Source organism: Rhagoletis pomonella, unplaced genomic scaffold, assembly GCF_013731165.1.
Source record: "Rhagoletis pomonella isolate Grant_MI unplaced genomic scaffold, Rhpom_1.0 Rhpom_scaffold_00001, whole genome shotgun sequence".
Lineage (NCBI taxonomy): Eukaryota > Metazoa > Arthropoda > Insecta > Diptera > Tephritidae > Rhagoletis > Rhagoletis pomonella.
Genome location: NW_023458555.1, coordinates 82,239,539 through 82,255,557, shown reverse-complemented (window position 1 = coordinate 82,255,557; position 16,019 = coordinate 82,239,539). Strand labels below are relative to the sequence as shown.

The 16,019-nt window shown below is 34.0% G+C and overlaps 1 protein-coding gene across 1 annotated transcript in view; it reads left to right on the top strand.

Annotated features, from left to right (window-relative positions):
• Positions 1-16,019, top strand: part of LOC118748146 (E3 ubiquitin-protein ligase hyd) — a gene marked incomplete in the record, with an annotated part of 830,802 nt that overhangs the window by 534,624 nt on the left and 280,159 nt on the right. Inside the window, 1 exon segment of the mRNA XM_036482478.1 lies at positions 7,732-7,805. Coding sequence (XP_036338371.1) covers positions 7,732-7,805 — 74 coding nt within the window.

Below are 16,019 nucleotides of genomic sequence, written 5' to 3'. Positions count from 1 at the left end.
TAAATGTCATCTGTCATCAGTCCGGTACCCTACATCCAGCACTACATGTATATCATTTGTTAAAAAAATTTGTTATTGAATTGCATAGTTCAAATTAACATTAGTGATGACAGCTAAGCACCAGATGGGCTCAACATCGGAAAGTAGTTTTTCTGAAAATTGCAGATAGATTGTACCAAATATAAGCCCTCGATATATTGATTATGACACAAGATATTGATTAAATATGTAACGTAAGTTTCACTTCTACTGTGTGGCCAGGCGCACTTACTTTTCTTCATCATGCAGGTAGCTTATACTTTGAATTTGAACGAAAGTGGCTTGTAAATACGACTTTTATAAATAAGTCGACTCCCGCGCCCCCTAGCGAGTCTATTTTTGGTAAACATATAACCCTTACTGAGTAGAATTATTCTTTGTGTGTTGCCGGAAAAGAGGGCGGAAGTATTTTTGCGTAGAACTTCTTTGAGCGTAGGCGGCCTTCGGCTTAGCGATTATATAAGTAGAAGTAATGCAATATGAGAAAAAAACGAAGTTATCCATATGCACACTTTCGTTTGCAAACCGAAATAATGCACATGGAAAATGGTTGAAAGCCGACATTCGCATTATCAAAAACCGAAATAAAGCATACGTGCACAGTTTCAGTTGAAACTGAAATAATGTCGAAATGCACAGTTTCCATATGCGCAATTTCGGTGCCCCAGTTCCTTTTTCTTGCTTGAATAAAAGGACTAACCTTGAAAGGTCGAATATTCTTTGCAATGAGTGTTTTTACTCACCTTTCCTTTTTCAAAAATATGCAATTTCATAAAATTTCTATGCCTATTTATCATATTGCTCGAGCATTAGACGATCTAAAGTAATTTCGCCCATTTGGATACTTAAAGTTAACATAGACAATACTTTTATGTACAAAAAAGATTAAAAAGTGTCAAAATCGAAAAAAAATTAAAACGAAAAATGTTGACTTAATTTTTTTACGTTGCACATTAATGTAAAAACTTTACATTTAAAGCCCATTAAAGGACGGAACAAAGAAAAAAAAGTCATTAAATTTCGTTCAACAGTTTCCAAGATACAGCACAGATATGTATGTATGACGTTTTCTTAAAATTTAAACCCGTATAAATAGGCAACCATGCGTCATATCGGCAAAATAAGCTGCACGTATATTCATGTCACCTAGACCTTCAATCTCTTTCAACCTTCATCCAAATCCTTAGATGTCGCGCACATAGTTGGCCGCGGTGACATGAAATACCTCAACTGAAGGTACATAGAATATGAAGGAGCCATAAACATAGCCCAGCTTCCTTATTTTTTATGATCTTTGGTTATGTTTTATTCTGTCAAACTGGTACTCCCGCTATATTACAGTCTATTATTCTTGTCTACATTTTATTTAAGGTTTTTATAATTGTTTGTTAAGTTTTTTAATGAAACGATCTACCTTGAATTTAGTGCAATTGTAAAAAATAATACTAATTCCCTCGCAAAAATCATGGATATGAAAAATTTAAGCTGTAGGTACAGTGGCGAAAATATAAATAGAGAAGAGACATTTTAGCATTCTTTGGCAATTCCTCTTTCGATAACTTAATGTTTTTTTTATTTTTTTATGAAAATAACTCCTTATCTAACAAAGACCGTGTAAGTTAAAATTTCGTATTTGGTACAAAAATTAGCAAAATTCGACAAAGGTTCATCAAAATTTTAAGCTTTTTAATTAGTTTTTTAGAATCAAAATCAACGGTACTCGATTTTTGTTTAATTTTTTTGTGGAAAGTGTTGGTCATTTTCTCCATACAAAAAATTGTATGAAATAAAATGCGCGAACATAAAATTTCCAAAAATCAAGGTAAGTCCAAGCTTCTTCAAACTTGCACTTTATTATACTAAAATTTAATGGTCTAAAAAACACAGCGTAATTTGAACCCAACTTATTCTTTTGTTTTCTATCTCAGCGATCTTAATGTTTATTCCTCGTATAACTATTCCAGCACTTGATGAAAATGAATTACTCTCATATTTATCGATTTATTAAGGGATTATGAATAAGATCATATATAAAACAAAGGTTATTTTTGAAAGTGTGCCTGTTTTTTGGATTTGCCCATATACGCCCACTCATTCGCAGTCAGTGATTTATACACTAAGAAACGCAATTGCCTACACGAGAATACATCCGTTTTAGATATTTTAGCAACGCTTTCACTTACAAAACTATTGAGAACGGGTTCCGAAAAAGTATCGTAAAAGTATTACCTGTCGCTCAGTTTGTGGCAGCAGAACTCTCGTTCTCGACATGCGTTATCAAAAGGTTTTTCGAAGTGTTTTCGATAGTGAAACCGTATCTCAAACGGAAGTTATTTCGATCAGTTTTGTTATCGAAAAATTAATGAAAACGGCAATGTTTCCGATCTGTTCGAATATCTCGAAAGTAGCGAAAACGAAAGTTATTCTGATCGGTTCATCCATCGGGAATGCATCGAGAGAAGAATCGTAAACAAACATTAAACTGACTAGTTTACGATAATTACAGCTGTTCCATTCCAGTTAATTCACTCATTTAACATAATAAAAGATTACAATAGTTCAATTTTCTCGTGTTTTAAAACAAAAATTAGGTTTACATAAACGTATTTAGATGTGATTTTTAGGTAAATGTTATAGTAATTAAAATAATAAATGTACATTAGTTAAGAATTTTAATATGAAAATATGCAATCAAAACTTATTATTAACTGACTTCAAAAACGAGGAAGTTTATCAATTCTTCGGAATATTTTATATTATTCTATTTACATATATTACCGGGTAACTTTGAACCACTGAACCGTTTTCGAGTATTTTTTTTTGTAGGAGAGGCGGTACCTCAAGGGTAGTCCCATACTAATTTGGTTTAGTTCCGATCATGGTGTCATGAAGAAAATACGGTAATCCTAAATTTTTGTATGAGCATTGAAGTCGGTGCTATTTTTTGCTTAAAAATTACTTGTTGTTAAACATCACCTTCCATCATTTGTATTTTTCTTAATATGCATAGATTTTGCAAACTCCGTCCTGATCCCACGGGATTTTTGAAGTGTTCTATTTGATAAGGATAGTTATTTTTATATCCGAGCGCACTTGTGCACAAGGGTATTATAACTTTGTTCACATAACGGTTGTTTGTAACAGGCAAAACGAATCGAGATAGATATAGACAAATGTATACATAAATGATCAGAATGAAAAGAGAAATCGATTAAGCGGTGACTGTCTGTCCGTCCGTCTGTCCGTCCGTCTGTGCACACGATAACTCGAGTAAAAAGTATCTTAACGAAACTTGGTACGTGTACTTCTTTCGGGCGTAGGACGGATGGTATTGAAAATGGGCAAAATCGGACAATAACCACGCCTACCTCCCATATAACGGTAATTTTAAGAAATACAAAAACTGCGATATTTTAGTAACTGCTGAAGATAATTCACTCAAAATTTATATTTATAATAAATTTTAGACGAAAAATAAGAATATTAACATTTTTTTGAAAATGGGCGTAGCCACGCCCACTTATGGTTACATGTGTATATCTTGGTAACCGCTGCATCAATTTATTCCAAACTTGGCACAGTTGTTGGCCCTGGTATAGCATACTAAATGGCCGAAAATTTTTAAAATCGGACAATAACCACGCCCACATCCCATATAACGGCAATTTCGTGAAATACGAAATGCTCGATAAATCAGTAAATATTAAAGCTAATTTATTCAAAATGATGGTTGCAACAATTCTTTGCTAGGAAATACGTTTATGATAAAATTTTGGAAAATGGGCGAGGCACCGCCCACTTATGATCACGTATATATATCTCGCTAACCGTTCTAGCAATTTGTACCAAACTCGGTATGGTTATTGTGCTTGCCACATAAAAGTAAACCATTGAAAATTGTTGAAATCGGACTAAAATTACGGCCGCTTTTCATATAACGGTAAATTTCAGAAATGCTTGAAATTTCAATATTTTGAAATTTAAGGACGCTAGTTTACTTAAAATTAATACACGCCGGCTTATCATGTAGCGGTAGCTTTCGGAAAGGTGGAAAACATATATTTAATACTTGCGCCGGGTATTTAATGTTCGGCTCCGCCCGAACTTAGACTTTCTTACTTGTTTTTAGTTTAATATATTTATCCTGCAAAGGAATTTCAATACTTACTCTGAATTATTACATGGTTCCTTAAAATATTCAATTTGATTAATTGTTTAGTGTTTAGTATTTATGTTCAAATTACTTTTACTTACTTTTAATGTTTTGAAATATTCTTACAAAATTTTTATTAAAGCATGCCTCCTTCTATATATTTTTTCCAATATTTTGTCCGAGAAAGGTTAGTGAAAAATTATAAAACAAATACATTATCGATGCCTTCAATGGATAGAAAAGCAAAAATACAAACTTCCGTTTGAAATGCGAGACTCTTAGGTGAGGCGAGCTTGAAGGTAAAGCAACTATTATAAAACTCGTAGCATCCGCTAACATACGTTTTTCGTCGGGTGGATACATACTCCGATACATATGAATAGTCAAATACATGCGTAATGAATTTTTTTATGAAAATACTATTTTTAAGTACGAACAGCGAATATATTAATCGCTAGTTTTTGCTCTAAGAGCCTTTCCATAATGGTAAAGGAACTATTCCATCTAGTTGGATTATCTTGTATTAATTTATGTGTTGGTAAATGTAACAATTCCAATTACAAATATCTACTGGCTGATTTACTTCTATAAAAATGGCCCAGTATTTTACGACATTTCTGTAAAAATTCTGTAACAATTATAGAGATGCGAAACAACCACAAAATTTTAACTACTGTCGTTAAATAATGTAACTTCACGACAAATACAACCAAGGAATGAAACCGATTCAAAATAACGTTCCGGTTTGGGTTTCCGTTTTGCCAAGTGTTTCGGTTTCGGTTTTGGTTTCGTTCTTCAAAATTTATTTCGGTTTTGGTTTCGGTTTCGTTCCGGTTTCGGTTTTTCACAGAAATTTTGTTGATATTATTTAAATCACAATGTCTTAAACGTTGAGGAAAGAAAATCGAAAATTACAGTTCACTGATAATATCAACACTAGGTTCTTTCCCTAACAATCCGGACCGGATTTGGTAATTAGAGAATAAGAGAAACATTTTCTTTCAAAAATGGAACAAAGTTCAGAAGTACGGAAACGCAAAAACCCACATTTCGTGCCCACAAGTCGAGAAACAGCTGATTCACGTTGTTCTTATTTTTGTCACTTATACCATGTTCTGACCGACATCGGAAATATGTTTTCGTTGCTAAAACTTTTTTTTTCGATTATTTATCGAAGTGGAAGTCATATTTTATCATCTTTAATACGCCATTTCGGATTTATTGTTAATTGCCTGGCCAAAGCAAAATAAGAATGAAAGTTAAAGGTTGTAAATGAAAAGAAAATGAAGGAAAAATGTTTTGGTTGTCGGTCAGAACAAGGTATTAAATGCAAACACTTGGAAATTGAATTTTGGTTTCACAAATTTGATTTTAAGTACATAGATTGAAAATACATCAACAGGCCATTCACTTTTCCTTAAAAGCACCAAGTAAATGCAGGCAACATGTAAATACAATACAGCTGATATGCACTTTGACACTTTATCCATTTTTACTCGGATAAAATTTCGGGCTATTTCGGGCAGGAAGAAGAATACACTTACGATCGAATACGCTCGAATTTTCGCTCTCTATTACCCATTTTGTTGAGTATAGACATGATTTCTGGGCTATTTTGGGCACACGCGGGATCTCGCATTGCGTACGGGAAAGAAACTACTTAAATATAATTAATCGATTATCGATTCACAACAACAAAGTCATCAGCAGATTTTTGCGAAAAGTTACCTTGCCATACTTATTTACTACTTAACAAGAATTGTAGCAAAATGTTGCTGATTTTGGTTAAATAAATCATTTATTTCAAAGAAATTTTTATTTATTAATTTTGTAAATTTCTGGAAACCGATTGAAACCTGTGATTGAAATGGTTTCGGTATCGTTCCTTTTCAGGTCAAGATAACGGTTACGGTTTCGGTTTCGGTTTTGAAAAACGAAACGGTTTTAAACGGTTACGGTTACGGTTTGGGTTTCGGTTTCATTCCTTGAATACAACACCTTGGGAATTGCCTAATTGTTCGGCATTTTCGGCAGAAGGCCGAAGTCGAAGATAAAAAATCAGCCGAATAAGTCGAATACCGATGCCAGGCCGAACCTTCGGTCAGCCACTAATTTACATACGGCCTTGGCCAAAGTATTAGGCATACCAATATACAAACATATGATGATTTACAAAATTTATTTTTTTGTTTATTTAGTCTTTAATATTTTGTATAAAAGCCTAGCTCACTGTCTAACAAAGAACATATAAATCCAAATTCCAAATTTTGTGCAGAAAATATAAAAATTCTTTAAACTTTCACCAAAAATGTCAAAAAATTATTCAAAATCTGTAGAAAAAAATTTGGTATGCAGTTTTGTAGCCCATTAAGTTTTAGTATAACAAAGTACAAGTTTCAAGTTGCTAAAAAATCCCGCTACTTTTTATGATTTTTTTTTTGCTGACGCTGTCTCGCATTTTCTTTCATAAAAAGTATGTTCGAATTTTTTCATATGGAGGAATATGCACAACACCGTCTGCAAAAAATATCATTAAAACCTAAGGGATTTCTTAGCAACTTGAAGCTTGCACTTTTTATACTAAAATAACTGCGTACCAAACTTTTTTCTAAAGATCCTGAATAAAAAGTTTGCAATTTTTGGTGAAAGTTTAAAGAATTTTTATATTTTCTGCACAAAATTTCGAATTTGGATTTATATGTTCTTTGTTAGACAGTGAGCTAGGCTTTTACACAAAATATTAAACATTAAATAAACAAAAAAATAAATTTTGTAAATCATCATATGTATGTATATTGGTATGCCTAATACTTTTGGCCAAGGCTGTATGTATGTACATATGTAGTAAGGTAATACATTAAATAATAACTCATCTTAGTTTCAGAGGCAATTCAAATTTATAATTTTTTTTTGCAGATTAGTTCAGAAATATTGCAACAAATAAATTACAATGTTAAAAACCATGGGTATTGTGCGCGTCGATGAAATCTATGAGTACTGCAATCTTGTTTATAATAAATATTCTTAAAAAAATTACATATTTTAAGACAAATCTTAGCCAAAGAATTCACAAAAATCTTAGTTTTACATAATTTTTGAGTACAGAATTTTGACCCGAAATAATTTTAATTGCAAAATAATTTTTTTACATTTTTTCCAAAGTAACTTTTAGTAAACGCCTGCACGAAAAAATAATTGTATATAACTTGCATATTATTCGCACTAGAGCCCAAAAATTATGAGCACACAATAGGACCTGTCTAAAATTAATAAAATACATAATCGATGGATAATAATTTTAAATTTTTCGGGTCCCACTTGTAAGATTTTTACTCCTTAGCTCGCTCTCCAAAGCAAACAAGCGCATGCAAAATAATCCATGGCGATCTAAAACTTTCATCACTTGGGGGTACTTCTGCAACCGGGATTATCCTCATATAACAACTATAATCTTTGTATAATACAAGATTTTTATCCTTTAACGTTATTTCTAGATTACATTAAAAACAGATTAAGCTGACTTTTTTATTTTTTTTTAGATAGCTCGCAGGATAACTCGAATGACCATTTATCAGTGCATTTACAGCAGCTTGGAGAAAGGCTATTCCCAAAGGTATGTCACGTTATTGTTATATTTAAATTAAGTTATTTATTTATTGTCATTTCGGTTATTATTACGACCGCTGTGGTGTAGTGGTTAGCAGTGCGCGCTACCATTGCACAGGACCTGGGTTTAAGCCCAGTTTCAGACCAACATCAAAAAATAAAAAATACAAAAAAAATCGGTTTTTAATAGCGGTCCCCTCGGCAGGCAATGGAAAAATCTTCGAGTGTATTCAGCCATGAAAAACTTCTTATAAAAATACACTTGCCGTAAAACTGTAGGTAGCTCCTCTTTGTGTGACAACATCAAGGCGCACGCCACAAGTCGGAGGAGAAGCTCGGCCAAACACTTAAAATATTGTGTAAACGCAAATCTATTATTATTCATCCTCATTGTGCTAGTCGTGTCGAATGCAAGTCGTTTTTCGAGAATCGAATCGTATCGAAGATTTCACGTTATTGCCTAAAATTTCCACTCGACTAGTTTATTAAAACGGAAAAACTTGGCAGCACTGTATAGTTTTCGACGATTTTCGTGTTTTTTTTTTTCACCACGACAGTAGACAATGCCAATGTTGTCGCGTCGTACAATTTAGCCTAATTTACGACTTACGCAATGAGGCTGATTATAAACAGAAATCGTCGTTTAAGTGCAAAACCGCGTATCAACAAAATGCAAAACCGAGTATCAGCAAATTGCAGAACGCGTATGTGAAGTTTTGGAAATCATTTTCTAGAGTGTTAAAACACCCATATTTCAAAATGGTTCTCTTTTTTATAAAGAAATCGCACTTCTGGCTAGTATATTTCAGGACGAATGGATAAGGGTTGAGCCAAGAGGTTGTGTGAGCAAATACAATTTTTGGCAGCCAATGTCAGTTAATCGGTTTTGCGGAATGACGATACGCGGTTTTGTACTTTAAACGACGAAATGTAACCCTCGAAAGCAGAATACTACACAGTGTTTATGTTTCCAAACGTTTTTACCAATCGTTATAGTAGACGTGTTTTTTTTGTATTCACGCATTCGTATCTACGCTTAAAATTTGTATGGAACTTTAAGCGACAAACTTTATGTGTGCTTATGAATAGTTGTCGAAGAAATCGAAATTACTGATTTTTAAATAGAAATTGTCGATGCTTGTTTTTTTTACACGTTGTGTAAAGAAACCAGAAGGATTGTGTAAGCCAGGGCCGACGAACCTTTATACATACACGTGCCATTATTTCCAAAGACTTATTCAATGTAGCCAGGACGTGCCAAAAAGAAGTCATGACTTATCACCGGTTTTGGGGACATTGGTTGACACTTAAATAATAACACTTAATTAATTAGTAATTATAATATTTTCAATATTTTTGCATTGAATTTATCGTTTTTCCTTTTCGCGTCGGCAGACCGTGAATTTTTCGATATTTTCGCCAAAGTTTTGCAATGATTAGTTTTGAAACCGCGTGCTTACGATGGAGATCGGTGACTGACGCAGGGTATTAAATTTTTGTTGAAGCCAGCCGATGGCGACCCTTGCTGGCCACCTTGGGTCTTCTGTGCGCCCACGCGCGGATCCGTACTGTAAACTACCGAGTCTAAAAGTTAGACATACGTACAAATTCATAAGTACCAGACATGGGCGTAGTGCACTAAATTTCAAGTACCACTAATATTGAATATAGTGAGGCTTATTTTTTTCTAATCCCACTAAAAGTAGTGGGACTCAGATTTTTTTTCACTACCACTAAATGCGTTAGTGGTAGTTGAAAAAATGTCCACTCAAAATAAATGCCTTTAGTGGTAATTGAATTTTTTTCCACTACCACTAATGGTAATGTAAAAAATTTTCAATAATTTCAAAAGTAGTGGAATCAACAGATTTTCTACTAAAACAAATATAGTAAAGTAATTAGGCCTTTTCAAGTGATTTTTGGAAATGTATCGGCTTTTGAATACATGTGTGCATATTTTCTAACATAAGTACATACATATCAATTTACAGTGTATTTCAATACAATTACAATATTTCTTTAAGATAAACAAACACAAACACAAATTTCGCTTTTATGGATTTAAATATTAAAAACACGAAGTGGAGACTCACGTAAGAGGTTACTTATACACATATCGCACACGATCTTCAAAAGTGACGCAACTCAAAATTTGGCATTTTTGGAATTATGCACTAAAAATGTACACTGGTCCGGGAGCAAATTTTTGTTATAAATTGTTGAAAAAACCTAAGGTAAAGTCTTCCTTGCCTATATGATTAGCATGTGCTAAGGAATAGTTTTTCGCATTTTCTGACGAACGTGTAATTTTGAGTTGTAAGATGATGAATACGTAGTCAATATATAGCACGTTTAATAATAGGTTTGTTCCACACGCCCAAAACAGCCCAGAAAGCGTTTCTCGCGCTAGAAAAATGGGTAATAGAGAGCGAATACCTTCCACTTTTGAATTGTAAAGGTCTTCTTCTTCGTGCCCGAAACAGCCGGGACTTTTTTCCGAGCATAAATGTGCAAGAAGTCAATTTGAAAACAGTTGTTGTTTGTTTACACCCGAGCTTGTTTTTTGTTTACATCCGAGCGCAAATTTTGTAAAATACCAAAATGGAAAATAGCAGTAAAGTTTCAGAAATGTAGGTATTTGCTAATTTTATTAGCCATATAAGATAAATACACATAAAATCATTGTTTAGAGCTGATTTGTTGATTCCGAACACGAAATGTGGTTTTTTGCGTTCCTCACGCTCTGAGCACTTTTGGCACGTATTGACTTATTTTTAACACTTGTCAGAGAATAGCTTATTTTTACGCTCTAATTAGCGAAACATAACGGAAAGCATGTGGAACTAAGCTAATATAAATTTTTCAAATTTTCAAATTTGTGGGAAAACGCAATCAAAGTTTGATCAATTCATACAGTTGGTATACCAAAAGACAGATGGAAAGATGGAAACATATTCTCTTCATCAAGCTATTTAATTGTATTATGAAATCTCCAAGAACGTAAATTTTCAATTACATCTCTATATTATTAAACGTGCGATATCAGTTTTTCCTTACTACCAAGCATTAGTATTATTTAGTGGAAACATGAGGGGTATTCTCTGAGTCTTGCAAAGCCCTTGCACGGTGCACGGATTGCACGGTTTGCAAAGTTGTCCCATACGAAAACCGGTTTTTACCGTGCAATCCGTGCAATCCGTGCAATCTGTGCTCCATGCAAGGGCTTTGCAAGACTCAGAGAATACCGCTATGGATTTTTCCACTATTTGCAAGATTTAGTGGAAATAGTCTTTAAGCCATTAATATTAATTTAGTGGAAATTTTGTCAGCTCCAATGTCACTAGGCTTGGAGTGGAAAGCATTGTGCACTACCACTAAAAATAATAGTGATTTTTTCCACTAAAAATGTTTGTTTATAAAAAAAAACAGCTTTTTGACCTGGTACGCATGTATGTACATTAGGGTGGTCCAAAGATACACGTGGAAAAGTAAAGTCGGAATTTTTATGCTCTCACCCCCTAGGATTGTTCTATACCGAAAAAAATATATCCCAATTTTTTTATTTCAAAAATAAAAAATATTGAGAGGTCGCTCAAAGCGCCCAAAGTTTTCCATGTCTTTTGTATGGGGAAACAACTACTTTTCGTAGAAATGGTATAGAATTCTTAAAAATCAATATTTTTCTATGAGAGAACTCAATTTGTCTGCAGCAGATTCCCAATAATAATACTCAAATTTTTATTTAACGATTTTTTCATCGCAACTTTAATTTATAGGTCCACCAAAATCCCACAAAAACCCCGAAAAATTCAATGGGGGGACCAACAAAAAATCGTTAGTATTAAAAAATGGTTAAATAAACAATTGGGTCTTATTACTGAAAGCCTCCTGAAGAGAACCAGCGTTTCCGATCGAAAAATATTGGTTTTCAAGAATTCTGTACCATTTCTACGGAAAGTGGTTTTTTCCCCATATAGAAATACATGGAAAACTTTGAGCGCTTTGAGCGACCTCTAAATATTTTTTGATTTCAAAATAAAAAAATAGGGGTATACTTTTTTTCGTAATAGAACAATCCTAGGGGGTGAGAGCATTACAACTCCGAGTTTACTGTTTTTGGACCACCCTAATGTACATATACACAAATGTCAATGACATGGTATAATATGTGCACATCTGTACGTAAATAAGGAAATTAATTGTGCAAGTTTTATTTACCTGGCTTCAAAGGACTTGGACAATTTTAGGAAATGCTACATCTTAGTATTCTTGGGCAGAATTACTTGCGTTTACCTGAAATTAAAATGAGTTTCACTTACAAATTTCCGGTTGAAAAGACCAATTTAGACTCAAAAACCTACATTTATTTATTTATTTATTTATCTCAAAAGTACGGTAAGACATTAAGTCTTTTTTTTGTACATTTTTACAATTCAATTACAAATTTTAATCTTAAACTAAACTTAAATTCTAAGGCTTATCCAACCATGAAAACAAGGTAAGAAATAGTATGACGTAGGTGAACAAGAGTTACATAAAAGATGAGAAAACATAGAACTAAGTAAAAAGTTCTGTAACTGCCGTCTTAAAGCATCTAGCTGAATTTATGTTTTTAATTGAAAGTGGTAATGAGTTCCATAGTCTGACAACACTAACAAAGAATAGTCTGGAGACCGTTAACGTTTTATATTTTGGTACTACAATGTTTTTAGTGCGAGATGATATGACAAACTTAAGTCTACAGAAAAGGTAACCAGGCTGATGATACTTAATTATTTTAAATAAAAATAAAATATTTCGCACTTTTAAGTAATTATCTAGACTAAAGCAGAGAATACTTTTAGTATATAACGAGATGTGGTCAAATTTTCGCTTGCTATATATAAATCTCGCAGCATTATTCAAAGCTAGGTTTAGTTAATTTTTAGATTCGTAGTCGGGATTGCTATGTACTAACTCAAAGTAAGAAATTTGAGGAACAATAAGTGTCTTAACTAATTGAAGTTTTATGTTAGTCGGTAGACAATAGCAGCTATTCCAGAGATTTCTGAGGATGTGGTAGATTTTAGAAATGCTATGGCTTATGTGATCTGTGCGAGTTAGTCGAGAGTTCAATTTAAATCCCAGGTTAGTTACAACAGATTGAAAAGTACTTATGGTTTCGTCCAGGACTATAGGTGATAGTTCGCTCAGATCGAAAGAGTCGTGAGATATAGGTAAGACCTGTGTTTTTGCTGCATTTAAGCAAAGGCCATTTGTCTTGGCCCAGCTACACAGTCTTTTTAGGTCATCATTTAACCTGCATACTAAATCTTCGCCAAGACCAATAGGGAGCGAAAGGTAGATCTGGGTATCATCAGCATATAGATGTATTGAAGAGTTTTGACAGAAGTTGACAATATCATTAATAAAGATGGTGAAAGTATGGGACCCAGGATTGAACCCTGAGGTACACCAGAGGAAATCTTCATACGCTGCGAAGTGATGCTGCTACACTGTACTTGTTGTAGCCTATTCGAGAGGTAGCTTTTTATTAATTTTACTGCCGTTGAGTCGAAACCAAAATAATCTTTTGAAAAATCCAAGAGAACCAATATAGTGAGCATTTTATTATCAAAAGCGGGGCGGATATCATTACCTTAAGTATTGCAGTAGTACAACTATGCCCAGATCTAAAGCCAGATTGGTACTCAGATAACAGGTTGTGATTATTCAAATGCGACACTATTTGTTTACAAATGATTTTTTCAAAAACTTTTGATAGCGCTGGTAATATACTGATGGGCCTATAGTTTTGGGAGGAGTCACACAGCTTGCCTTTAGGGGTCGGAAAAACGATTGCGACTTTCCACTGACTAGGGAATGTTGACGACGTCAAAATGAAGTTAAAAATATGGCTAATTGAGGGGAGTGCATAAGGAAGGATTATTTTTAGAAAGCGTAGGCTAAGACCATCCACGCCAATAGCATTCGATTTTATGGCATATATGCAGTTCATAATTTCATTTTCAGTGGTTGAGTTGAATGTAAATTTAACTGTAGGATTACAGGCCAGACTTTGGTTAGTTTTAAAGGATGACATGTTTGCTGCTTATTTACCCCTAAAAAGTATGAGTTCATTACATTTATATCAATCGTGCATGCTTTCTTGTCTTTCACGCCGACTCCTAACGACTTGAGATTTTTCCATAAATCTTTCGTGGAAACTGTTTCATTAAATTTACTCTGCAAATACAATCTTTTATTCGCGCGTAAGTTTCTAGTTACTATATTTCGTAAATCCCTGTATCTATTCCAGCGTTCAGCTAAAGGATTACGCTTCCAATACTTATACGCTTTATTTCGGTCCTTTATAAGATTTAAAATTGATTTGGTGAACCAGGGTTTTCTATTGCAAGTTATTTTAATTTTACGGAGAGGGACATACTTATCAAACAAATATTTTACCAGCTTAGTAAAATGCTCTAATTTTTCGTCAATATCTGAGAGGCGCCAGCAGAAATTCCAGTCCAGAGAACTCGATTCATCATTTGAGGCAGAAATATTTATATTTTTGAAATCTCTATAAGTCAAATGGGTTATTTGTTGTGCTTTCTTGAATTCTATATTGTAACATAAATGAATTAATTCGTGGTCAGAAATACCGGCTAATGGAAATTGATCCACATGGTTTACATTATTAACCTCACTGGTGCCAAAGAGATCAAACATAGTTGCCTTACAGTTAGGTGCAAAGCGTGTCGCATACTTATTAACAATATTGATACTACAAGAATTAAAGCTGCTCAATAAGTGCTTGGACCTGGCATTGTTACATAAAATGTCTACATTAAAGTCACCACATACGAGGACATGAACATAGTTTACAGACAGTTCACGAATTTTCGTAAAGGTTGACGTTAGATCATTACATTTATGTGGGTTATATACACAAACAACAAGACACTTCTGTACATTACCATTAAATTCTACAAACATACACTCAACAATATCTGAACAGAGAGACTTATGCAAAACTTTACATTTGAGCTTGGAATTATAATATATGCCACCACCTCTGCACCCAGTGGATCTGTCATTTCTTAATAGCGAGAAATCGCACAAAGCATATGTTGAACTCTGAATACATGATTTGAACCACGTCGCGGTTACACATATCACATCGATGCTACTTTCATAAAAAATATTGTTTAAATAATCTAGTTTGTCAATTGTTAAGCTTCGAGCATTAAAGTGGCAGATATTAAAACCTTTATTATACTTGCAAGTTAAATTTAGAGCCAGCCTAAGATTGTCTTTGTTAATGTGTACGCTAGGGTCATCGATCAAATCGACGATAAATAAGAGATGCTTGAGAGCGGCAGGTCAAGAAGAGAAAATGTATGCAATATGAAGTGAAGAGAAAATTAATAAGAGGGAGCAATAAATAGGCATAGATTCTCTTACAAGTGGACATTAATAATAATAAGGCAGAATCACTTAACATCACATGAATATACACAGACAAACAAAATATATTAGAATTTAAGTAGCGGCTGCGATGCGATCTACGCTTGTAAGTCAAGTACTTTAGCTGCTTCACTATCCGGGTGCTTTCTCACATAGACATGCCCATGAATCGTAAATGCACTCACCAAACGTTTTTGCTTTTTCATATTGGACGCATAATGCATAACATCACGATTCTTTTTTGTGAGACATTCTTGCACGAAAAACTTCTCATCAGCATCAATCCCAATATCGCGGAGAGTAAACGACTTACGCCCAGATTTAAATGCACCAGCAACCGCTTTGAATAGAAGTGAGCGATCATAGGTTGAGTTTAGTTTGTAGATAATCGGAGAGTGCCAAGAATGATAGAATACAAGATTGCGCCGATCAGAGAGGATTTTTGAGAATAACTTTTGTGTGACGTCACACTGGTGCAATTGCGAGAGAGAAATTCCAAAACGTGAGCAAGAATGGAAGAAGAAGAAAAAATGTTGCAAGGGAGATGTAAACAAGTTGCACCAGTGTGACGTCATGCAAACAACGATTCTGTCAAATTCGTTAAGAGAGGAATAGCGGTCCGAGATCGGCGCAACCTTTGTATTCTCTCAATCATGGGAGAGTGCTTAGTGGAGCTGTTGTTTTTACGCGTACGAAAAGCTGAGCGGATGGCAAGTGGGGCTATTTTAATTTTCGTGCATAGCCGTGAGAACATCGAAATTAGGTTCTCACC